Here is a 26,009-nt window from a genome sequence, read left to right as displayed (position 1 = left end):
GAACCTATCTCAGCGCACGGCCTCCTGGGAGATGTAGTCCAGACCGCTTCCCGGGAACACCCCCCTCCCCACCCCGCCCCGGCATCCCTGGTCCCCTCACAACTTCCCCAGGAAAGATTGCTCGGCCTGGCCAGCTGAAGCTAGAGAGCTAGAGTTGCACTCCGAGTGTGGGGGCCAGGCGGCGCTCCGCGGAGGAGTCGGGGTGCTCGCCCGTGTCCGAGAGAAGGGAGGGAACTACACTTCCCAGGACGCCCTGCGCGCGCCGAGCCGGGAGCCGGCAGCCTCGCTTTGCGTGACCGCGGCAGGTTGGTCCTGGAGCAGATGAGCGCAGAATATTTAGGCGAAAGCGAGAGGAGGGGGGGAGCGCGGGGCAGGAGGAGTACCTCGGCCAAGAAAATTATGCATGCGTTAGGGAAGCTCTGAGAGAATGGCTGTGGAAGGTAAGGGACGCTTGGGGCATTTTTAAGCTCTCTCTTAACCCGCGCACCCCAAGCCACACATCCCCGATGAAGCTTGGCGATCGTGGGGAGGCGAGGAAAGGGGGTGGCGGAGAGTGGGCCCCTTCCTCCTCCACCTCTTGGCACTCACCTGCGCCGCCAAGGCCAGTAGGCGCTTTAATTCAGTTGCTTTGGAGAGACGTGAAGGTTAGGTGCGCAGGACTTTGAGGTAGGAGGTGTGGAGACGAGTGTCCCTGATGCGAAACGATATCCTGGAAATGGGGGGAAAGCCGGAGGATCCGGCATGAGGTTTTGGTCCCGAGATACCCTTTTTCCCTGCCCCCTCCCTCCGGAGCAGACTGGGTGGCCCCCCTCACGTGGGAGAGGTCCCCGGCCCAGGTGCGTCATCCGGAAGCTTGGACTTGGATTGGGTCGAGGGCCCTTCGTCCTATGCACCCAGCAGCGGCGGTCGCAGATGTACCCAGAGGGTAGAGGTGTCCCTGCACCTGTCTCTGCTTATACAGCCAGCGCCCCGGGCTTAGCAAAGTTTACAGACGTGAAATGTAATCAGCCAGGGAAAAGAAGTGCAACAACCTTTTCGACTTGGGTGAATTCTTTTCTTTGAAGACCACTTTCTTCTTACAGTCTTGAGCTTCGGCTTTGCAGTTTTGACGGTACAGTCCTGCCTCCCTTGAACTTCCTGGTTGAAAGCAGGGTCAGCCTGTTCGTGAGGGATCCTGAGTTTTTCATTTCAGGTTCTCTTACCTTGGAACACAAACCTCCTTGTTTAGAGTAGTTTCTGAAGAAGAAAAAAAACTGTGGACCAGAAGCGTTTGTGATGTCACATTAGAGGTCAAGCTGTGCCTGAATGCTGAAATGATTGTGGGACGAAATGGGAGCCTACATTCACCTGCAGAATTTTGGTTTCTGAGTGCAGTCAGGTCAGAGGGGATACTGAGGTAGGAAGAGGAGGGCATGCTTGCCAGCTGCTTCAGGCGCCTTGCCAAGGGGAAATGAGCCTATTCCTTGTAGGCTAGAGACGAGAAGGAACCACAAGGGCTGGCTTGCTCCTCCCTCTCCTCCCTGCCCCAGGAGAAAGAAATTGAACTAATCTGACTCTTGCTCCCCTTATAACGACTGTCTTAACAACCTTAAGTAGCAACAACCCAGCCCCTACACTCAGCACCCATAAACTCGGGAAACTCTTGCCTTTGGGCTATCTCAGGTTCAGAGATCCACAGCCAGCCGCTTCCAACTTTCCTAACTTTATTAACAAAAATGAAATCCTCTCTCTTACAATCAAGATTTTTCTAGGTTTTCTTTTCTGTGCAAATGTGCCAGTAGAGTGAGAATCTTTTTTTTTTTTTTTGCATCGTTATGATTGATAGTCAAGACTTCAGATGCCAAAGAACAAAACAAAAGCCGAGATAAAGTTCATCTTGAGCTTGAGACCAAGGATATGTTGACCTACTCCTTAAGTATCCGTTCTACGTCACCCATCAGATGACACTGATTATGATCTCTCCTCTGCACCACTCCTGTGTCCCCAAGACAGGGACACTCCTCCTTGTTGCTAGTCCACACTGTTCTCGAAAACAATTTCTTGTTCCCTGTAAGAAGTATAAATTTGTCTTATTTCTTGCCTGATGGGTGATTATACCAGTGAAGCCAGACTTTACAAAAACAAGAACTTAGGAAGGAAGTACATGTGGACTATGGAGAGTTTATTTTCTAGTGACTTACTTGGTTAAAGTACCTGTCTAGTAAACAGGAGATCCTGAGTTTGAATCACAATGAGGTCTCAAAGAATGAAGGAAGTATTTTAAACTGGAACTTCAAATATGATTCCTATCTTTGGTCTTTGCAAAGATATCAGCCTGGACCAGTCCCTTCCTGGTTACTACTTGGTCTTTCAAGCCTCAGGGAAAATGTCACTTCCTCTGGGAAACTGTCCCAGCTCTCCTTTTTCTTCTGCCTTCTCAGCACTCTTTCCAGTCTATGGGAAGTGCCTCCTGCTCACATCTTAATACTTATCATACTTAATCTGCCTCTTACTAGACTCTAACCCCCTTGGGGGTTAGACTTGGACTTTATATTCCTAGCTCATAACACAGTACTTTGCCCGTAATAGGTACTCAATGCTCATTAATTGCATGGCAAATATATTCATGGAGGTTTTGTAACTGGTTCTATAAGGGTACATGGGGCTTTCTTGGAAGCCTAAACGTCATACAATAAGGGACTTCTGACAGATTTCAGGATGGGAGACTTTTTTTTTTTTTTTTTTTTTTTGAGACAGAGTCTTGCTCTGTCACCCAGGCTGGAGTGCAGTGGCGTGATCTCAGCTCACTGCAAGCTCGGCCTCCCAGCTTCACGCCATTCTCCTGCCTCAGCCTCCCAAGTAGCTGGGACTACAGGCGCCCGCCACCACGCCCGGCTAATTTTTTTTGTATATTTAGTAGAGATGGAGTTTCACCGTGTTAGCCAGGATGGTCTTGATCTCCTGACCTCGTGATCTGCCCACCTCGAAGTGCCCTTCTCTTCAGTCTTTTGTTTTGATGCCAAAAAAATCTTTTAGAACAGTTTTCCTCTACTGCTGGGTGACATTGTCCCTGGACACATTTGGGATATGTAGGAACTGCTGCTGGGGGCTGCTATTGGTATTTTGTGCCCATGGCCAGAGATAATAAATGTCCTGCAGTGCATGGCCATCCCGTATCATGAGGCCAAGCCATGGCTAAGTAATGACCAGTTTACCCAACTTATTGAGAAATGCTGCTTCAGAGAATAAGGAGTTTTGCCAGAGGAACTGGAATAGAAAATACAGTTCGAATTACTTAATATCTAAGCTTTAGTCTCCACGTCTGGAAAAAATGGGCTCACTACTGGTTACTTCCTGCGAACATTGTGAGGATTTTTTTTTTTTTTTTTTTTTTTTTTTGAGACGGAGTCTCGCTGTGTCTCCCAGGCTGGAGTGCAGTGGCGCGATCTCGGCTCACTGCAAGCTCCGCCTCCCGGGTTCACGCCATTTTCCTGCCTCAGCCTCCTGAGTAGCTGGGACTACAAGTGCCCGCCACCACGCCCGGCTGATTTTTTTTGTACTTTTAGTAGAGACGGAGTTTCACCATGTTAGCCAGGATGGTCTCCATCTCCTGACTTCATGATCCGCCCGCCTCGGCCTCCCAAAGTGCTGGGATTACAGGCGTGAGCCACCGCGCCCTGCCCATTGTGAGGATTAAATAAAGAAGAGGGCTTCTAGAAGGGTGCCTGGAACCTGCATTCTAAGTAAATATCACTTGTACTTTCATCCCTTATCTTAAGAAAAGCTATACTATTTGGCATGTGTTTTATATCCTGAATTTTCACTTATTCATGCCAGCCAGTTTTTCTAATTAGTAGCAAATTAGAAGGTTTTTTACTATGTGTAACATTTTTCTTAAGTAAACTTGAACTTGAATCTGTAAGTGTTAATAGCAAGTAGTTCACTCATTCACTTTGCTGAACCTGCAGCTGTGTGTTTAAGATGGAAAAGAGGTGCCCTTTGTTTATTGTTTTGTAACTACTCTGGGTTATGTTTTCTTCTTAGTTTATTTGCAACATCCTATTTATGTCTCCTAGTCTGGTTGTGACCCATGGTTTGCATTTATGAGCAGCTTACAGGTGTGCTTTCCAGCCACAGAACAGGGTACGACCTTATGGTCTGCATTTGGATTAGGATTATACTGGCATCCATTGCCTTTTTTTAAAAAAACAATGTCTTGTGAAACAAATTAGCAGAACTAGGAACTAGGACCTCTTGGAAGGAGGTAGCAGGGACCCCAAACTAATCCATTCTCTATGGACAGACTGTGTATAGATGGTTGCACCTATTGATGTTTTCTAACAGAAATGGGTTGCAATATTATTCAGGGAGAAGAAAAATGTGGATTCATTGGGGACAGTGTCGTATTGATCTTTGTATTCATCTCTGTATTCCAGGGATGGTGCCTGGCACTTAGGAGGCCCACAGTCATTGTTTCGTGAATGACATATAAACACACAAGTCCCCAGAGCTAGAGAAGGGTTTTTTACCCCTCATCCCCAATTCCTTTTCTTGCTTTGTCCTCAGATATTCATGAAAAAAGTAGGGAGGATGGACATTGTACATGGTAATTTCTATTCCAAGTCTAACAGAATAGCACCTCTCACGTGGCAGAAAATGATTTCCAATATTCAGCACTCACCTCTCTCCCCAAGAAAAACATGTCAAATGCAAGACTGCGCTCTTAATGACATCTATATTAAGGGATCTGAATTTTCCATCATAAATGAACATGTTAGCTTACCAAATATCTCCTGATAAGTCATTCAGTGCTCAGGTTCTATGTTTTTTCTCCTGTAGGAGAGTGAAGAAACTACTCATCACCAAAATATTGTAAGGCTAAGTAATAATAACAGTGACTGGGAAAATGGGAAATGAGATAGCATCAAACGTTTGTGACAAATAGAAGCAGTCATGGTAAACACTGGGCTTTGCAGCCCCATAAATGATGATTTGAATTCAGCACTGCATCACAGAGAGTAAAAGGAGTCACATGGGAGATAAAAACATCATTTTTATCACAAGCGTATAGTGGGTTATTTTTTTCTGACTTTGGGTTGGAGGGTAAGTGGGCTTGCTAATATTGTATGCAGCAGTGAACTTACCAGTCATAGGGATGCCTCCCTCTATACTAGTGGTCCTTAACCTTTTTGGCACCAGGGATCAGATTCATGGAAGACAGTTTTTCCATGGGGGATGGTTTTGGGATGAAACTGTTGTGCCTCAGATCATCAGGCATTAGATTCTCATGAGGCATGTGCAACCTAGATCTCTCGCACGTGCAGTTCACAGTAGGGTTTGCACTCCTCTGAGAATCTAATGCCTCCGTTGATCTGACAGGAGGTAGAGCTTGGGCGGTAATGCTTGCTTGCTCACTGCTCACATCCTGATGTGCGGCGTGGTTCCTAATAGGCCACGGACCGATACCAGTTCACAACCCGGGGGTTGGGGACCCCTGCTCTATACCACTGGCAGCTGGAGGGAAGAGAGAACATGGGCTCCTGCAGCAGGCAGGTGGGACCCAAAGGAAGAGGTGGGGAACCTATGCTTTGTGCCTTTTCACAGACTTGCTCATCAGAGAGTTGATTTCTCCTCTCCTGAGGAGGACCCAGAGGGTGAAGAGCGAGTCCAGAAGTGTAATTCTGATGGATTTCCCTTCATAGAACACAAGAAGCTCTGTCCTGCCTCTGTGTGATTCTCTTGGTGCTAGCTCACCTATGCTTTCCTAACTACCTTTTCTTGTTGGGAACATCATTTGAATGTACCTCTTCTACTGGTGGCACTTTCTAAGGGCAAGGACTATGTCTCATGTCTCATCCATGAAGCTTGAATGAATGAATGGAGACAAATGAAGGAATGGGCAGGTTTATGACTGCTTTTCATTCCCACAGTAACTCCCATACATATTTAATGAGAACTTCCAACTGTGTTCCTCTACAGAGCAGATGTCGTGAAATGATGGACAAGTGAGATGATGGACAAGTTTCCCTCATAGGTACTTATCCCTGCAGCAGCTTCATGGTGTGATTGTTAAACGAATTACTCCCTGATTCTCTCCCATTCACTTATTCCTGAGGATCTTTTTTTCTTATTTTTATTATGTTCTCTATACCAACAGATCTGACTCTCCTGCACCAGCGGTTTCTGTTTATCACTTTGTTTTAGGAAGGAGAATGACAGCTAGAAGTTCATCATTGGAAATTCCTGTCCAGTGACTGTGTGAACAAGAATGGGGCCTCCAACCTAGTTTGAAACTTGCTGTGGCAGCGGTTCCTGCCACCCCCATCTCTTTTGTAGCCCTCTTAGCTAGTTCAGACAGAGTTTCAGTCTAATTGTACTGTCGTATTTCCTAGCCCAGCCCTTCCTAATTCCTTTTATCCCACCCTTTCTTTCTCATCTGCCTTGCTGTTTTCTCACGCCTGAAGAAACAAGCGCTGGTGCTGAGAAGCAGAAACTGGGAAACCTTTGCTGGTGTAGCTGTGTTCTGTAATGCTGAGTCACAGTGGATGATGTGGTGACATGTTACAAGGGTAGGGGGAGCTGGGGATCTGAAGCCCATGCCTGAACTCTGGCGAGTGAGTGTCAGCTGTTGTGCATTTAATTATGAGAAAGAGGAGATATTGCAAATGCTCATTCACAGGCATTCAAGCAGATTGTGCATTTCTGTTGATAAGCAGTAGAGTAGCACCCATGTACAAGGAACTCTACGAGATGTGGTGGGGAGTGTAATAAGGAAGGGAGCTTAGCCCGCTCTGCCCCCTGCCAGCCCCGGCCCTCCCCTGCAGCCTCCACTGGGGGAAGGAGACAGAGAAGCAGATTAGACTGAATGATATAAGTGCTAAATAAAAGTACAAGCACCGTGACGTGGGAGGTCTGAGAACAAATGGAGCATTTAGTTCTGAGCTGGATGGGGATAGCATAACGAAAGGGGTAGCATTGAGTGAGGTTTTGAGTAGGATTTTGATGGGTGGGAATCGGGGAAAGGGCACGAAACTGAATAGTGCATGTATAATGCATGCTTCCTGGTGGATTTCCCCCATGTCCCAGGGATGTGGTAGTTTAGCCCTTTATAGGAAGGAAAGCGAATGGGGAGCCTCCTAACTCATGTCTGGTAAAATCCTTTTCCTAAGGGCTCTATTATCTGCCTGGCCAAACCTGCAGCATTCCCCACAGTCCAGTTGGATCTTGCATATGGTCCTTTTGAAACCACAAGAGCAAGCGTGGAAAGCTGCTCTCTTGTAAATCAAGTTGATTCCTCCCCAGTTTTCTGAAGTGGAATGTAGCAGCACCACCCGCTCTGAGCTGGCTCATGAGAGCAAACTTGGCTATATTTAGTCTGATTTTTCTAAAGTGTGGGTGCAAGAAGCTGCTTGTACAGCTTGCCTCTCGCGTGAAGAGCAGGACAGGACAGCAGCTGTCGGGTGACAGTGGTGGCCCACCTCACTGCCTTCAGCAGCCTCTTTCCCAGAGTGCTGGGGCTGTTGGCAAGTTTTGTTCCTTTGCTCCTCCCTGCTACCCTCCCTTGCTGCTGCAGAAGGTGTTTGTGTTCTATTCCGCAAATCCTAACTCTCAAGTGATTTGACAGATGTTTGTGGATTGGCTATGGGGTGTGGCTCTCAGAGCTACAGCTGCCCTTGAGACGTGGGGTACAGAATGGGCTCAGGCCTGCTCATGGTTTGTCACTGCCTCCACAGTGCATGACTCTCTCCTAGGGGATCATAGCAGTCACAGTGTTTTTAAATGTGCAAGATCTGCAACCAGGCTAGATGTGAACCCCAGCTCCGCACAGGGCCTGCTGAGTACCTGGGTAATTCACTCAACAGCTCTGAGACTCCTTTGCCTGTCTATCAAATGAGAATATTAATGGTAATGACCTCACAGGCATGTTGAGAAGGTTAAATTAGTATGAGGGAAGCTCTTAAGACCTGGTTTGTGGTAGGTGCTCAGTAAACACTGAGTAAGATGTTAGACAAGATGATAGTGATGATGCTGTCTGTTTCACCTTGTCTTCCTGCCATACTTATGAAAGCATCTAAGCCATTTTTATAGCATTTTTATAGCCCCATGATATTACAGTCTGGCATAATGGTGCGTGCTCAATGAGGGAATGTAGGTTATCAGAGTTGGAAGAACACCAACAAAGTGTAATTGATAAAATACAAGGCATCCTCAGCTTAAAATATATTATTTGATGTATTCGTTATCTGACTCTGTGCAGTCATGAGGCAACAGAGGGAAGTAAATGTTATGATTATATTCACTAAAGACTCATCACTTACATAATTTTTCTCTACCACAAATTTACTTGCCACTTAACACCAGCAATTTTGTAGGCTGGCCTCTCTCTGACTGTCTGATCATCACCCATCCATACAATATGTATGCAAAGTAAGTTGATTACAAAGAGAAATTTCAGATCTTGCAAAAGAGAAAATAGTTCATGGACTCCATGAAAGTGACATTGGGAAACTGCTGGAATCATATGCCATGGCCCAATTAAGATCTGACTGAGTTAAGCCAAATAACCATTAAAGAAGAGAAAATTGACTAAGATATTGACTTGATAGGCATTAAAGAGAAATATTAGGACCTTTTAGGGATGAAGAGAAGTCTTTAGTGAAAAGAGATGCTCTAAATATTTTGGGGAAAAATGATCTCCTTTATAATCATGCTATGAAAAGTCAAGTATGATATGAAAGATATTTTGTCCTGCTGACATAAGTCCTGTTGCTGAAGTTATATAACAAATAAAAAATGGATTTTTTTGTTCTAAGAATTAACACATAATTATAACCTAAATTTGGTTAAATATCAGATAAACTTCTCCCTTTCTCTTTTCAAGATAAAGTACCATTGGAACTCACTATTAATTTTGAAACTCTAGCCCCCATTTCAAGTGTATTCTTTTTCTTCCTTACTCTTTCATGACTTTTTATTGGTATTTAAATTGGTTTTAAACTTTAGGTTGTTTAGATACAATTTACATACAGTAAAATCAGCTATTGTAGTTCTTTAAGTTTTGGTAAATGTATAGTCTTGTAACCACTATCACCATCAAGATACAGAGCAATTTGAACACCTTGTAAAGTTTCCTTGTGCCCCTTTGTGGTCAGTCCTTCCCTCTACCCACAGCCCCTGACAACTACTGCTCTGAAGTCTGTCCCTAGACTTTTGCCTTTTCTAGATTTAATATAAATGGTATCATACACTGTGTTGCCATTTCAGTCTGATTTCTTTCACTGAGTGTAATGCATTGAAATTCTTCCATGTTGTTGCCTGATTCAATAGTTCAGCTCTTTTCATCGCTCACTAATATTCCATGGAATATCTATACAGCAGTTTATTCAGCAATTGAAGTACATTTAGGTTGTTTCCTGTAATCGGTAATCATGAGTAAACCACTAAAAGCAGTTGCTTACAGGTTGTGCAAACCTAAATTTATTTCTCTTGTGTAAATAGCTAGGAGTGGGATTTTCAAGTCATATAGTGAGTATGTTTTACCTGTATTAGAAACTGCTGAGTGGTTTTCCAGATTGACGGTGTCTCACATGTGTTCTTTTATTTGGATTTTTTCCCTGTGCTTATCTTCTGATAATGACAACCTCACAAGGACAAGAGAGTTAGATTAATGGGGCTATGCAGGTAGTTGGAAGGGATTAGAAGGACACAGTTGTCCAGAGGTGAGTTTCTTGAGCTACGCAGCTACAAGATTGGGCAGTATTACTATGGCAGATATTCCCCTTGATTACCAGTTCAGTACAGACATCAAGCATGGATATAGCCCAGAAATGCCACTTGTTTTGGCATACAAAAGAAAGCTTCTAAATTTTATCTTGTAATAAGAATTTGTCATCAAGTTCTGTTTTGTGATTTTGCTGTTGTAGAAAAATAATCAGATAAGGAAGACAGGCCAGGGAGAGCTTATTTTGGGGGAAAATTAGGCAAGACAGGAAAGGGAAGACTAAGTATAAGAGGTCACACAAGATGAATTTAGCTAGAAAGGGAAAAACTTACCTGTCCCTGGAAGGAATTGGTCTTGCCTGCCAAGGTTGCTTATGGACTCCATCTTGTGAAGCCTGAGAAAAGGTTAGTTGACCGTTTCTTGTATGGTTAAGTTTTGGGGATGGCAGGGGTGAGGCTTATATTTTGCTGTGCTGTGTGATTCGGATTTAGAACTGAGTCTTGCGTTGGATGTTCATTTATACAATGGGAGTAGTGCTTGGTTCACTTGCAAAGGCCACATTTTACTCAGCCACATATTGGGTTTGGGGCCTGATAGTGGGATTGCTTCCAAGTGCAAAAGACTATGTGATTTGGATGTTGACATATTGGGATTTTCCAGGGATTACCACTGGTCTCTGGGACCATAGAATGGAATATTTGAATTTAGGATTACTACAGAACTCCCAGACAAATGGTTGCCCTAATACTTGTTGTCTGAGGTTGCAAATGTGAACATTTCAGTTGAGGGTTTTGTTTTTGGAGAATATGCCTGTGCGGTACATGGAGGAAAAACATGATTATTAACGAGGCTCCCATAGGTGTACTTTGTACTTGATTTTGTTGGAAGTTTGTCTATTTCCTGCTTGATGACCAGTGATATTTTTGGTGGAAGAGAAGGTGAAACTAGTAACCAATAAATGGGGACGGGGACAAGGATGGATGGAGTTGGAGATGGGGCATCCAAATCCTTGCCTCAGTCGAGTCATTACCCTTTTGTTCTCTTTCCATCTCTGAGAGTAGCACCGGGTATGTATCAGTGCTTTGTGATGACTTAGCTCTTGCCTTTCATTTTTTTCTGCTTTCTAAGCTTTTTACTGCGCATTTTTTTCTGCTTTCTAAGCCTTTTTACATTGTGGTCGTTTAGTAGATAATTCTGCCTGGATAAACTATGGGACTGATGATTTTGTGTTAGTCATCTAGGGAAGTGTATGTGGGTATAGCATTCACTTCCCATCAGTTAGAAGTACACTGAGTACCTATTATGCCAGGTAGAAGAAATTTGATTTATAATTAGATAATAGGGTGGGTAAGCTTAGGAAAACCAAGAAATTTGATTTATAATTAGATAATAGGGTGGGTAAGCTTAGGAAAACCAAGTGTGCCAGAGTCTGAGATCTTAGGCAGTGTTTCCTTAGATGATAAAATTCTCCTGGGGCACTTGATAACATCCATATTCCTACTTCCCACCCTAGGGTAATCTTTTCAGGTAAATCAGAAATGGGGTCCTGAATCTAATATGCATCCTGATTCATTCTTACTAAACTTATTTAGGAGACCCTGACTGATCTAGGGATAGAGTAAGATCACAAGAGGGAACTGCAGGATTTCATGAGATCCTTGACTGCCTTGCAACTGCAGGCATAATTTGTATATGGAAATTATGTGTATTTTCATGGGGAGAGAGACTGGAGCTTTTATCCTGTTATCACAAGGGCTAAAGATAGTAATCTCCGGTCCATGAGCACATGTATTTGCCTTTTTTATTCTCTAATCCATCAGCAGTGCCTACAACCATATCTGGCTCATAGAAGGCACTCGACTATTTGTTGAGTAAACACAAGAACTAATGTTATTTTGTGATTCCTCTGAGCCAGGATCTTTATGCCCACTCTCTAAAACTTGGATTTCATAATGCAGTGAGCTATATGAGTTTTTTTTCCCCACCTAATCACTGAGAGAATTTAGGTCCAGAGAAGATAAGTAATTTTCCTGAGGCCACAATGCTAATTTGTAGTAGAACTTGGCTTTGTAGCTATGTCTGCCATATGCCAGAGTCCTTGCTTTTTCACTGTACTGTGTTGCTTTCCGGTTTGTTCAAGTTCGATAATTTGGTTCTGATTTGCTAGTTGCCTTTTGGAAACCTTGGTTACTTAAGAAAAACAGCATTATAATAAAACAAAAAATTGCTTAATTGGGCTCTGCAGTGGGGAAAATTCTTTGGGGTTTTTGGATCAAATTTTCAGTAAAGTGTATATCTTGGTATTAGCTTTCTACACTTTTGCATTCTCTCTTTTTATGGAGCCCTAGGTCTTTGGGTTTTTGTTGTTTTCTCATGCTGCCTTCCAAATTCACTCGTACCCCAGCACACAATTAGTGTAAATTGCTATTTTATTTGAACAGTAAGTATTCACTGTGCACTTGCTATAAGCTCAACACAGTGAATGACACTGGGAGATACAAAAGAATCTATGGATATTGAACTTACTGCTCTTGGAACTTACAGTCCAGCCAGAGCTTCAAGATTCCTGTCATATATGTGTCATGGCAAAACAGGTTGGGACATGGGCAGGGCATGTGGGCAGGAAGGCTGTCTAGGGGCTCTGCTCTGTGTATCAGAGGGGAGCTGCCATACCCACAGCCATGGTCCTCCCACTGCCCTGGACTCCCCTGGAGAGGTTACTATATGGATTTGTTTTGTTTTTTAAATAGAATGAACTAACTGAAATGGAAAGTTTGCTCACAGTCTGCAGAGATTGAAAAAACAAGGGGGAAGCTGAAGTAATGTAATAATAGGGTGATAAGGGAAAATAAACGAACAGGGTGGGCAGATGTTAGAAATGTTTCTTAGGTGAAAAAGAAGATACGATTTGGGATTGTTTAGTTCTAGGGAGTGGTAGATACATAATCGCTTCCAATTCTTCAGGACTCTCCACTGCCAATAAAATAAAGTCCAAACCTCTTAGCATTCAGGGTCCCTCTTAGCATTCAGGGTCCCTCCCAGATTGCCAGGATTTCCTGCTCCAGGCTGATGTCCCACTCCTTCCCCTTAGGAATCTTCCTAATCTTCAGTCAAGCCCAGCTACTGTTTCCTGGGCTCTCAGTGTACATTTGACTACAGATGATAGTAAAATAAAAATTCTTAAAGTAGATCATAATGAAACAGATGTGTAACAGTAAACAGTGTGGTACAGAAGTGCTCAATGAACCCACTTTATTTGTTCTCCTTTGTGTTTGAACTGCATGGTGGCCGGAGGTGCTTCTGGCAATTTTCACTTTGCAAACTTTTGTTCCTTGATGTAGCCCACCACACTATGACCACCCTCATTCATGGATTCACTAAAAATTTGGGTGAGTCATTATCTTACTTGTTTTTATTCTATCTTTTAAAAATGTATGTATACATACTTTGAAAAATGTATGTATAGCTCACATTGATTTCAATGTTTTATATTAGAAATGTTTGGGATCTTTATTTAGAAGTTTAGGTTTTTAGGACCAGAAATATGCTGTGGGAATATAACTCCTGTTTGTATCAGTTAACTTGTGGTAAAATTGGGTTCATAATATGTCGTATCACTTAAAGTTGTCATTTCCAAGAACCTATGGAGGACCATTAAATGAGACTTCCCGTACCTTGGACCCCTCCTGTCTTTGTTTAGGCTGTTCTTCCCACATCTCGTGCCTTCCTCCCACGTGCTCACACATGTTACCTTTCAAATCCTTTCAGCACTTTAGGAGGCCAAGGCGGGCAGATTACCTGAGATCAGGAGTTTGAGACCAGCCTGGCCAACATGGCGAAACCCTGTCTCTACTAAAAATACAAAAATTAGCCTGGTATGGTGGTGCACACCTGTAGTCCCAGCTACTCAGGAGGCTGAGGCAGAAGAATTGCTTGAACCAGAGAGTATGGAGGTTGCAGTGAGCCAAGATCATGCCACTGCACTCTGGCCTGGGCTACAGAGTGAGACTCCAACTCAAAAACAAACCAAAAACCAAAAAAAAAAAAAAAAAAAAAACACACACAAATCCTTCTATCCTTCTACGTACACATCTAAGGCAAGAAGAAAAGTGAGCAGAAGCAGGAGATTCCCTCGTGTAAGAAAAGCATGACTGCTAGGCAATGCAGTGCTTAAGAAATGGGACAGGAAGAGGAAACTAGGAAACTGAGGGAGACAAGCAGAGACAGCCAGTGGTAGTAGACATCCCATTTCTGAGTGGGGTGTGTCAGTGTGGCAAGATGCACAGCCAGCCAGCAAGGTGCCCACTGGGCTTGGCAAGCAGTAAAAGGCATTCTGATGAAATGGGGAGGCAAATCCATATAATAATGTTTTAAGACTTAAATGAGTGATGAGAAGGCTACTCTTGATGCAAATTTATGGAAATGAAAAGAGGAAAATGTACTGAGGTGGAAAGAAGGGATAAATAGTTATAGCAAGAGAGAGATCAAGGTCAAAGGGGTTGTAAATATGGCAAGATGCTGAAAGAAGGAAGATAAAGGGTTATACCTAGGCTAGAAACATGTTAACTGAAGCTTTTATAAAAGGTAGAAAATATTTGAAAGTGTTTATAGACTATGTACATTGACTTAGTGGCAAGGAAGATTTTGAAGATACAAAGGATAGAAGAGATGACTGATAGAGCAAGGGCCACCAAGAATTTAGATGTAGTAGCACTTAGAGAAGGTACTGTTCCTGCTGGAAGATATAGGTGCTGGGTAGGACAGATAAGGAGTGTTATAACTACAAAATACGAAAAATATTCCTGTACTACATGATAGGCACTGTTCTAGATGCTTGTTATATTAACTCGTTAATCTTCACATCAACCCTTTCAGGTAGGTATCATTATCATCCCTATCTACAAATAAAAAAAGGGACTCAGAAAGCTTAACTTGCTCATGGTCACACAGCTAGTAAGCAGTAGAGTTGAAATTTGATAAAGATGATGCCTAAAAAGATATTCATCCAATTTCCTAATTAGGACATTTGGCGGGGTGCGGTGGCTCACGCCTGTAATCCCAGCACTTTGGGAGGCCGAGGTGGACAGATTACCTGAGGTCGGGAGTTTGAGACCAGCCTGACCAACATGGAGAAACCCTGTCTCTACTAAAAATACAAAAATTAGCTGGGCGTAGTAGCGCATGCCTGTGGTCCCAGCTACTCGGGAGGCTGGGGCAGGAGAATCACTTAAACCCGGGAGGCGGAGGTTGCGGTGAGCCGAGATTGTGCCATTGTACCCCATCCTGGGCAATAAGAGTGAAATTCCGTCTCAAGAAAAAAAACAACAACAAAAAGGACATTTGGGGAATACTGGATCAGGGCTTTATCATCTTCAGAATTTTCTGTAAATATGTGACTATTAAAGAATGACTTCTTATTTCTTGTGAATTCATTTATTTTGCAATAACTAACTCCAGGTTGGGTAGGAATGGAATAGGAGGACTTCTAATTCTCAAATGTCAGGAGAGGATACAATTTTCAGAACATGAGTCATATTCTGGAGAGGTTAGGCCTTGGTAGGTGCTTGCCTATGGAGTAGGGGTTGGGTACACCAGCCAGCTAGGTGATACCATGAGGGTACTCTGATTCTACAGCCTGGGATTGGGATTTAAGTGAAACAGCAGAAAGTAGGGGGAGTGTCAGAAAGGAAAGTAAAAAAGATGCTGAAAATAAACTTGGTCAACTTCACAATTTTGCCAAGACAGACACTTGATCTCCATTTCCTTCTCCTATCTCCTGCCTCCTTCCTGCTCTCAGCGGCTTTAAGATTTAGGTTTCTAGGGTGTTGAGGTTTTTTTTCCCTGATTTTAATGGTAAGGGAGAGTGATTCTCCTTGGCTGATCTGATGCTCAGTCTATTCCTTGCTAAGTACCACTATGCTGCCTTATGAATCCTGCCTCCTCTGGCTGCTTTGCCTGGCCAGCGTTTTTTTGTTTGTTTGTTTTTTTGTTTTAATTGAAACTCAGTAGCTGATAGCTTTGGCACCTGCATGTTTTCTGGGGTTCACCCCAGGGCCATCATCACTGAAATCACGCCACTCTGGCTTTACATACACTCTGTGCTTTCCAAAATACAGTTTCTCATCTGAGCCACCATTGATGCACTGGCAGCTGGAACAGGTGCTCTTCTTCCCCTTTCACAAACAAGGATATGAAGACTCCCTTACCCAAGGTCACATAATTCATTAGTTGCAAAGCTTGGATTTAGAATTTGATATCTTGAGTCTTTTTCTTGAGGCTTCCATCATTGCTGCCATGATTGGAAGGGATGGCACGGGGCCCACTTTAAAGGGGTTTGCAAATGGGACATTAAAAGGGATCGAGAATCTTTCTTAAATTATGGATGAAGGCAGCCAGACTAGGGCCAAGATCTTGGGGCTCTCCAAGTTGCCTAATGCGTGACTCAAGTAATGAGAGTTTTAAGTTCCTTCTGTTTTTTCCTAGTATTTTGTTAATTGACTCTCCAGTACCAGATCTTTTAAATTTCCCTATTAAGCTAATATTTTAAAATATTATTATCTGGGCATGAAAATCTTTTGTATTCACCAGAGGAAGAAAGAAATCATAAAAACACAAATAAGAAACTAACAGTACCAGTTGTTAACATTTATTAGGCACTCACTGATATTAGCAGCCAGAATTGCTCTTCAGCCAATAAATCCTGGTACATACAGCTCTACTGGTTGTTGATGGTCAGTATATATATATATATATATATATATATATATATATATATACACACACACATACACACACATATATATAGATATGTATTAGATATGTATATATATATACATACACATATATATACACATTTATATATACACACACATATATGTGTGTATATATATATATTCTGATGGGTTTGTTTTCAGGCATACTGGTTGTTGTGTATTTTGAATATCCTACCTGCTCACAATAATCCTATGAGATGATTATTATCTCCATTTCCTTCGTTTAAAAAAATTTCATAGCAGCATCTTAGAAAATATCTCCATTTCCTAGATGAAAAAATTGAGGCCTAGAAGATTAAATAATTTTTCTAAGGCCAGTAGCTGGTAAATGAGAGAGTAAGAATTCAAACTCAAGCTCAGATGACTTCAGTGTTTGATCTCTTGCCACTAAACAAGCCTGCTACTCTGACATACCCCATAGTTACCCCAAGGATTATTAACATTTCCTTCTACGCTTTCTATAAATGACTAGCTATACCCGAAGTAACATAAGCTATTCTAGCAAATCTTAATAGTTGTTGATAAAATATTTTTAAAAATAATGTATTTTTTCACTTTCTTTTGGTAAATGTGTGTAAGCACAGTAAGTAATCTCATTTGCCTTAGATACAGCCCATAATGAGGCCAGTGATGGGAACTTGAGAAAGCAACAAATTACTGTCAAAGTTTGAAAAGGTATCATCCCTTTCTGTTTGTCCCTGGGACTTTTTGATGGTTGTTGTTGAGGCTAGAGACTTAGAAAACACTTAGCTTTTCTAGTGAAAGGCGTATCTGTGTTGGGCCAAATGAGGGGCCTTTGCAATATAAAGACAGTATCTAAGTTACTTGTAAACTCATTGTTATATTTCTTAACCTATGCTCGTCTATCTTGATCACAGCTTACTGATTATCCACATGTATTACTTTTACTTGATTATTTTCATGACATTTTATTTATTTATTTTTATTTTTTATGTTTTTTACTTTTTTGAGATGGAGTCTCGCTCTGTCGCCCAGGCTGGAGTGCAGTGGCGCAATCTCGGCTCACTGCAAGCTCCGCCCCCTGGGTTCACGGCATTTTCCTGCCTCAACCTCCCGAGTAGCTGGGACTACAGGTGCCCACCACCATGCCCCCCTAATTTTTTTGTATTTTTAGCAGAGACGGGATTTCACCATGTTAGCCAGGATGGTTTCAATCTCCTGACCTCGTGATCCGCCCGCCTCGGCCTCCTAAAGTGCTGGGATTACAGGCATGAGCCACCATGCCTGGTGGACATTTTATTCTTGTAATCATCAATATATTCTTTTAACAAGGTTTTCCACCCATCGTTTTCTTTTGGGGTTTCATGTTGGTCTGGTCTGTTTAGTTATCTCTCTAATGTTTCATTGGTCTTTTCTTTTTCTTGGTATACTGTGGAGGCTGTTCAGCTATTTTTATCTTAAAATTTTAAAACCCTTGATTAAACATTCAGAAACACTGCAGCTCTTACATTCAACCACTATATTTCTGTGACCTCTTAGTGTCATTATTTCTAAATTAGGATTCTGATTTTAGGCAATTAAACATATTATATATAAATATTTTATATACAAACATGTAAATTTCATATACAAATATAGATAAATATTCTCTACCATTTATTAAATGCTTACTTGTATACCAAGTATCGTGGCTTATAAACATTCTCTCTGATGCTGACAGCATTGTAGTTATTCCCCTTTTGTATATAAGGAAACAGGCTCTAGGTAGGTAACTTACCTGGTGCCATTTAGTGGAAGAAGCAGTTGGAAGTGAAGCCTGGTATGTATGTATAGTTGAAATCATTGTTAGAATAGTGGCTAAATGTATCAAGTACTATATGCCAGGAAGTATATTAAGCACTTTATATATGTAAAATTTTGATTTTATTTTTATTAAAGTTATATGTGAACATAATTTTAAAAATTAGTCATTGTCTTTTAAAAATATGCTTCGTAATTTTTGTTATGCTAAGTGTTCTATAAACTTATCACTAATTTAAATAAAAAGTTCCCTTGTTTGTTAAATTTCTTTCTAATACATTCACATATTAGGAATCCTATCAGTTTCTTCTCATTGAAGAAATTCCCCCTAAAGAATTCTGAGATTTGTTCCAAATAGGTCGTTCTGTTCTCTTCACTTGCTCCATAGCTGTTGCCCTTGGATTTGCTTTCACCATCGTCCGTGGGATGCCTTTCTTGCCTTTGTGTTAGTTTCCCTCTAGGATCCTGAGGGTTCTTTGTTTTCACCTTGGTTTTGATGGAGTACATCCTCCTGAGAATAGCTACCTGGGAAGCATAGTTTTGAGAACTTGCGTATCTGAAAAAGACTTTATTCTACCCTTGTACTTAATTTATAAGTTGACTGGCTTTAAACTTTTTGTTGAAAGTTGGAAAGTATCTTTCCCCACAATTTTGAAGTGTCTAATATATTCTAGTTTCCAGTCATGTTTTTGGGAAATCTGAAGCCATTCTTATTTTTATTCCTTTGTATAAAACATACTTAGTTCTTCTTGAAATTATTGAATCTTTTCTCCAGTCTTAGTGTTCAGAAATTCCATGAGAATATCCCTAGGTTTGAGTCTATTTTGTCCACTGTGTTGTGTATTTCGTGGTGTTACTGAATGGAAACGCATGTTGTTCATTTCTGGGATTGTTTTTTGAATTATTTATTTGATTTTCTTTTATGTATTTTCTTCTTTCTTTCTCCAGCTTTTATTTTTGAGATGATAAATTGGCTGGACTAGTTCTTATTTTTTAAAGTTTATGTTTGCTATTTTTCATCTGTTATTTTTTATTTGTGGATATATTTTATTTTCATGTTTCTCTGGCATTTATAATTTCTATGTAATTTTTAATTTTTAAGACCTTGGTTTTTGGAAAAAAAATTCATCCTATTTTGTGGATGTGATGTTTCTATGTTTTATTGATTATCATTTATTAATGATATTTTTATTTTCTTAGTGTACTTGTCTCTTCATAGTTCTTTCTTCCTAATTGTTTATTTGTTTTTGTTTGTTCATTCTGATCTCCTTTTATGTTAAATGTTTTCTTCAAATATTTGACAATATTAGAGACTTTGCTCATACTTTTTTGTGGCCCACTTTGAAAAAACATTGAAAGCTCTCTAGGTATGAATGGGGCTTGTTGATCATGGTCTTCATTGTAAGATGAGTTGGCTGATTATATTTAGGGGCAGAGAGGGGGTATTCTTACATCAGACTGTTTAGGTCTTTTTTAATAGGCTGGTTAATTACCCAGATAAAAGCCAATATTTGAACTGTCAATTTCTGATTCCAGAGTTTGTACTTCTGTCCACCCATTTTATTAATTTTCAGATATGTTTCAATGTCTATGTACATTTTGTTGTGTTGTCTCTAAGAAAGTTAGCAATTGAAATGTAGATTAGGCATTCTCATTTCTGAAGATGATTCCTTTTATCAGGGATTCCCTTCTATAATTGTAATTTTTAAAAAATTGTGTTTGAGCACCTAGAAGAATGTCTGTTGCACAGTAGACACTCAGAAAATAACTGTTAAATGAATTCAGATCTTGCACACAGCATTGGGCTTTCTGAATCATATGTGATAGGAAGTAGAAGAAAGCCCAAGTGTCCTAAGTCCCATTCTAGTGCTGTAGTGCATGTGTACACACTCAGATTTGGCAAAGGCAGTTGTGCAAACCAAAATACTTTCAGCCCTGAAAGAGAGGTTTCCTGTGTATGGAACTTCTTGGGGCAAGCATATTGTTTTTTTCTATTTGGCAATTAGGAGGTATTGTTGAAGTGGCACCAACCATAAGTGGGCCTGATAGGAGCAAGTGGAAAAAGACTTTGTGGGGTACAGAACTATTCTGCTTAAGAACTCTGAGGGTACTTGTGCGTGAAGACTGCAGCCTCCTGGATCTCGATTTAAGCATACAGTCTGCTGACTGCTTCCCAGAGACCTTCCCATCTGTTCCTTTCTGCTGAATGGGTCTTTTTAAACTTAGAATGGAGAGACATCCCTAAGGGCCTATCCACAGCTGTCTCTTTCCTTCCCTATTAGCTTTCTTTCCTCTCTTTCTCTCTCTTTCTACCCACCAGTTCTTCATCTTTGGAGTAGGGATGGGGGTAAGAGATTGTTAATGTTGACCTGGTTTTTAGAGGAGCCAACTGCCAAACTAAACAGGCTCAGCTATTGGCATGGCCATTTGCTCTGTGATGTTGCTTTTGACATCTGGGTCCCCATTCTTAGGGAGGGATCAGTGGAGTAAGTCTTCCCCAAAAGAAGCAGGAAGAGGGCAAGACCACAGTATTTCTACAATTTCTTTTCTGATGATAATGACTAATGATGTTTGAACTTATAATACTCAGTCTGCCAGCCATGTTAAGTTTTTGTCAGTGAGTGGGATAAAAGGGAGTTGTACTAGAAAATAGAATAATAATGAGGAGGGTATGGTGTCTGGAAATATTTAAACAAAGAAGAGTCACTGTCTAGGCATGGAGAGAAAAATAATTTGTTTTAAGCTATATCATATATTTAGACCTAAAAGCATAGTTTGTTTGTAAACCTAAAGTAATTTTAACCTAATTTAATATATTCTGGTAATATCCTAGAGTAAGATACAATTAGAAATTTAAGAATTTTTTTTAAAAAATGCAATATAGCATTAGGTATATCTCCTAATGCTGTCCCTTCCCCCTCCCCCCACCCCACAACAGTCCCTGGAGTGTGATGTTCCCCTTTAATGACAAGTTAATGGGTGCAGCAAACCAACATGGCACAAGGATACATATGTAACAAATCTGCACATTGTGCACATGTACCCTAAAACCTAAAGTATAATAATAAAATAAAATTTAAAAAAATGCAATATAGTAACATTTCCCTACCTTTCAAATTAACCTTTTAAGATAATTACAATTACATGCTTATTATATATACCCTTTGGAAAATAGAAAAAAAATCTCCATGAATTCACCTGCAAAAGACAGCCACTGTTAGTATTTGGCATATTTTCTTCTAGCCTTTTTCTTTTTGTATGGTTTTTGGTTTTGCACAGCAGTCATAAGGCATTTTGCTTGCCTTTTAGTGGGATTTTTTGGTCTTCAATTGGAGTTGACTGTGGTTGTGTTCTGATAATGCATGTCTGTGATTTATTCTTTTCTTGTCATGAGTCTGAATAAGGAGTGCTTTAGTTCTTGGCTTGAATAAATCCTCTATCCTCTTTTAACATAACACATTGTTCAGATTAGAAAAGTGAATAATCCTTAGAGCAAAGGAGTGTGATGTATGTTTCACAACCACTTAAAAAAATATCAGATCTAAAAAAAAAAAAGCACAAATGGCTTGGGAGAAATGTGCATAGCAAAGATAAGACATTAAGGCTCTTGAGATGGGAAACAGTCCTTCAGAAGTGCTAGGACACATTATTGATGTCTAGTAATATTTATTACATGTATAATTATTATTACATGTAACATGGTGGTCTCAAGGCTGAGAGAGAAATATCGTTTCATCTAGAAGCATGGAAGAGGGGAATGTAGTGCAGTAGAAGCACTAGTGATGCCAGAATTAGAAATTATGATCTTGTCTGCACTACTGACTATTAATAGTTGCCACCTCAAAGACACCTTTCCTCAATATCATCACCAATAAAATGGTCTGCAAAGCCTGAAATATTTACCATCTAATTCTTTATAGAAAAAGTTTGCCAACCCCTGATCTAAATGATCCCAAAACCTATCTTCTTTCATCCTCATTACCTTTGTCCTAATTTAGGCCTTCATTTCTTCTCACTTGGAAAACCCAAGAGACTCTAAATGTGTTTTTTTTTTTTTTGACTCTAGTTTTGAACCTCTCAAATGTATTGTGTATGGAGGCAGTATCATTTTTAAAAATTTGGAAACACCATTTTTGCTTGCTTCAATTATCTGGGGCACCCTGCTGCACTCAGGATAAAGTCTAAGTTTCTTATCTAACATGCAAGGTTAGAAAACCAGCACACTTCACTGACATCTAAAGACCCTTACAATTATGAGAGACTAGGTTTTCTTTCACATGACATATGCTATATGAATTGCAAGTCTCAGAAAACCCAATCCAACTCTACCAGGCCTAAGTAAAAAGAGGTGATCTGTTACCTCCCATACCTGAGAGATCTACGAGTAGATCTAACTTCAGGAAAGTCTTGATCTGGGTTTCTAATTGAGTCGCCTGGGTGCTCTTTTCTTCTGTTGGCTCCCCTTTTGCTCACATGGAGACTTTCATCTTAAGAGGTCTAGATTGCTGTAGCAGTTCCTACCTCAGGTTTTTCCAGGTTTACATATGGCAGGAGAGAGAACAATTATTTCCCACAAATTCCTACACAAGTGGTAAGGTCTCTCTGATTGGACTGCCCAGGTCATGTGATCAGGGATAATAGCATGTGCTGATTGGCTTAGGGCCAGTTCCCACACTGTAGCCCTAGAGTTAGAGGGGAGATCCCACCTGAACCATAAAGACTTTATCCCCAAGTGAACATTGAATTGTTGTGAAAGTGGGGTGATTGGAGGTGAACTGGGACAAAACTACCAGTATTCACTGAGCACCCCATGAGCAGGGGCCTTTTGACAGAAGCGGTACCAGCAGCGCTCCGCACCTGGGCAGGCCAGCAGTGAGTATTTGGGGTTGCGTGCCATGGTCTTGTTGACTGCGTTCTCATGTGCACATGGTCGTCATTTGGTTCTTTTGAGCACGTGAGAGAATGTTAAACTCGGAATGGTAGAACTAAAAGGAAGTTCACACATTAAGTTTGTCTCCCTTATTTTACAAAAGAGCAACATGTGGTGCAGAGAGGAGGAGGGGTCCTAACTATAGGTATCTGTATTCTGGCAGTGGAAACCTGGACACATTGCATCTCTGCTGCAAGATGTGCACACCATGCCAGACTCCAAAGTACATGCCATCCATTTTGAGTTCAAAATAGAATTAGGTGGGTGCTTCTGTTGGCCAGGTGGTTGAAGCTCTGTGTATACCTCATTCCTCCTGGGTACTCAATAGGGCCTTGCCTGGGATAATTAAAAGTAAAGCAGAATCGTCAAGTACTTTCTCCTTTTCTTTGCTAACACTTTAGTCCAAGGAAATCAGACTTAGTAAAGAATGGATGGCAGTTTCAGGCAGAGATCGCACGGTTTGGGGATTGTGAGTGCCTTACTCAGTGGTTCTTAATTCTGCCTGCCTATTATAATCACCTGATGCTCTATGAGGATCAATTGACTCAGGATTGCTCATGGTTGGCCAGGTAAGAGTGATTGCATACGTTCTTCAGGTGATTCTAGTGTGTGGCCAAGACTAACTATTGACTGGATTTAGGTCCTGACTTCATTGACTGGTTCAGTGACTTTGGGTAAATAACTTAATCTCTTTGAGCTTCAATTTCTTCATCTGTGAAATGGGAACAATCCTATTCACCTAGAAGGATTGTTGAGAGGAATAAATGAAGTGATTTATGTAAGGTTTACAGCCAACCTAGGTGCTCAAATAAATAGTTTCTTTTCAGTGGTTCTTAACTTTACAGGGATATTGTATTAGTCTGCTAGAGCTGCCATAACAAAATATCACAGACTGGGTGGCTTAAACAACAGAAACTGAATTTCTCACAGTTCTGGAGGCTGGAAGTCCAAGATCAAGGTGTCAGCAGGTTTGGATTCTCCTGAAACCTTTCTACTTGGCTTGGAGATGGCCTTTGTTCTGTGCTTGCACACTCCAGTGTCTGTTCCCCTTCTTCTAAGGACATCAGTCATATTGGATTAAGACCCCACCCTTACAGCTTTATTAACTTTAAATAGCCCTTTAAAGGCCCTATCTCCAAATATGGTGACATTAGGGGTTAAGCCTTCAGCATACGAATTTTTAGGGGTGGAGAGAAACACAATTCTGTTTATAACAAATGTGGCGCGGTGGCTCACGCTTGTAATCCCAGCACTTTGGGAGGCCGAGGCGGGCGGATCACGAGGTCAGGAGATCGAGACCATGGTGAAACCCCGTCTCTACTAAAAAATACAAAAAATTAGCTGGGCGTGGTGGCGGGCGCCTGTAGTCCCAGCTACTCGGAGAGGCTGAGGCAGGAGAATGGCGTGAACCCGGGAGGCGGAGCTTGCAGTGAGCCGTGATTGCGCCACTGCACTCCAGCCTGGGCGACAGAGCGAGACTCCGTCTCAAAAAAAAAAAAAAAAAAAAAAAAAAAAAAAACAAATGTGGCTTCTTTGATTCTCGGATGAAACTAGGTTTCCTTTAACCCGAAGAATGCAGAGATACACATGCATATCAGACCTTGCATACATTTATCGGACCTTAAAGAACCTTTTAGCAATAGCTAAAGCAACCTTACAGAAGGAAACAAGTATGAGAGACAGAGGGATGGGAGAATATATATAACATGGAAGAGGCATTCTATTCTCATTTATTCCTTCATTCAACAATTATGTACAGCATGCTGCCCATGTGCCAGCCATTGTGTGAGGATTATGAAACTGGCAAGGTCCCTGCCCTTAAGACTTACAATTTTTGTTGGGGGAGATAGGAAACAAACACATATGCCATTAAATAACAGAGTACCAACTGCCATGTAGAGAATCAAAACAGAAAGATATAGTGCTCTTTGCCCAGGAAGCAACTTAAATGTCCTCGCTGAGGTGATGATGGTTAGGTGGAGGCTTGAGTGACAAGGAGTCAGCCATGCAAATGAGGGCATAGGGTTTATGGCTGGTGAAATGCCTGATACTCTCTGGTTTATTTTAGTATCAGTTGGCAGAGCCAACTCCTCTCGCACCAGCTGCTTCCCAGATTCAGTTCTGCTGCCTGCAGGGGAAGACTTCAGGATTTGCTCTGATAGGCATGGCTATTGTGGATTGCATCCCTAGCTTGGGATGCTTTTCTCTCATCCTGTCTCTGAAATGTCTAGGTCATGTGTTTGAAGGGGCAAGACCCACCAATTCAAACATCTGTTTCTCTAAATCCTCACTGACATTACCAGAGTTTCATCACTATTGTCTTTAGCCTGAATTAAAGCAACCATGGGGGTGAGGGGAAGTCAGCACTGGTGGTGTGGCAAATGCACAAGGAATATTTTGCACTGCAGTACATCCTTCTACACTGGTCTGATGGGGCCTTGACGAATCCAAAGGGACCCCAAACAGCAGCTGATAGGACAGGAAGACTTCTAGAAGCTGAGCCCTAAGCAGCCCGCATTGGCCTTAGGATAAAGAGCAAAATCCTTTGGTGGCCTGTAGGCTCCTACAGATCTGGAGCCTGCTACCCTCTCCAGCCTTGCCTAGTACTACCTTTCCACACCCTCTGTGCCTCATGCATGCTGAGGGCTTCAGTGTAACACTGTCCCTCCAGCTTTGCACACGTGATTCCATCCACTTTGCTGCCTGTTTGCCCAGTGGATTCCTGCACACTCTCAGTAAAGCTTTTCTATACCCCTATACTAGGTGGGGGTTTGCTGTCTCCCAAACACTCTCCTCACCACACACAAGCCTGTCAATGCTCTGTGTGCAGTTTTACAATTTAGAG

General features: G+C 41.6%; 2 protein-coding genes across 8 annotated transcripts in view; one reads left to right on the top strand and one right to left on the bottom strand.

The window, feature by feature from the left end:
* The window catches only part of COLEC10 (collectin subfamily member 10), a 507,785-nt gene extending 506,627 nt beyond the window's left edge, over positions 1–1,158 (bottom strand). Inside the window, exons 1-2 of the transcript XR_008659071.2 lie at positions 1,032–1,158; positions 589–709 (exon numbers count right to left, since the gene is read on the bottom strand). The gene's annotated coding sequence lies outside the window, so the exon portion shown is untranslated. The remainder of the gene's footprint in view (positions 1–588; positions 710–1,031) is intronic.
* The window catches only part of SAMD12 (sterile alpha motif domain containing 12), a 508,474-nt gene continuing 482,726 nt past the window's right edge, over positions 262–26,009 (top strand). For 3 of the 7 annotated variants that reach the window (XR_010121939.1, XM_063643531.1, XM_055287115.2), the window contains exon 1: positions 282–440. Coding sequence is in view for 5 of the 7 variants with exons in the window: in XM_063643531.1 (XP_063499601.1) it covers positions 428–440 (13 nt within the window). In the remaining 2 variants the exon portion in view is untranslated. Of the gene's footprint in view, positions 441–26,009 lie in introns of all 7 variants that reach the window. The other 4 variants (XR_010121938.1, XM_055287112.2, XM_055287114.2 and 1 more) reach the window with 3 other exon arrangements.

Source organism: Symphalangus syndactylus, chromosome 7, assembly GCF_028878055.3.
Source record: "Symphalangus syndactylus isolate Jambi chromosome 7, NHGRI_mSymSyn1-v2.1_pri, whole genome shotgun sequence".
Classification (NCBI taxonomy): Eukaryota; Metazoa; Chordata; class Mammalia; order Primates; family Hylobatidae; genus Symphalangus; species Symphalangus syndactylus.
This window is presented reverse-complemented; position numbering and strand designations above follow the sequence as displayed.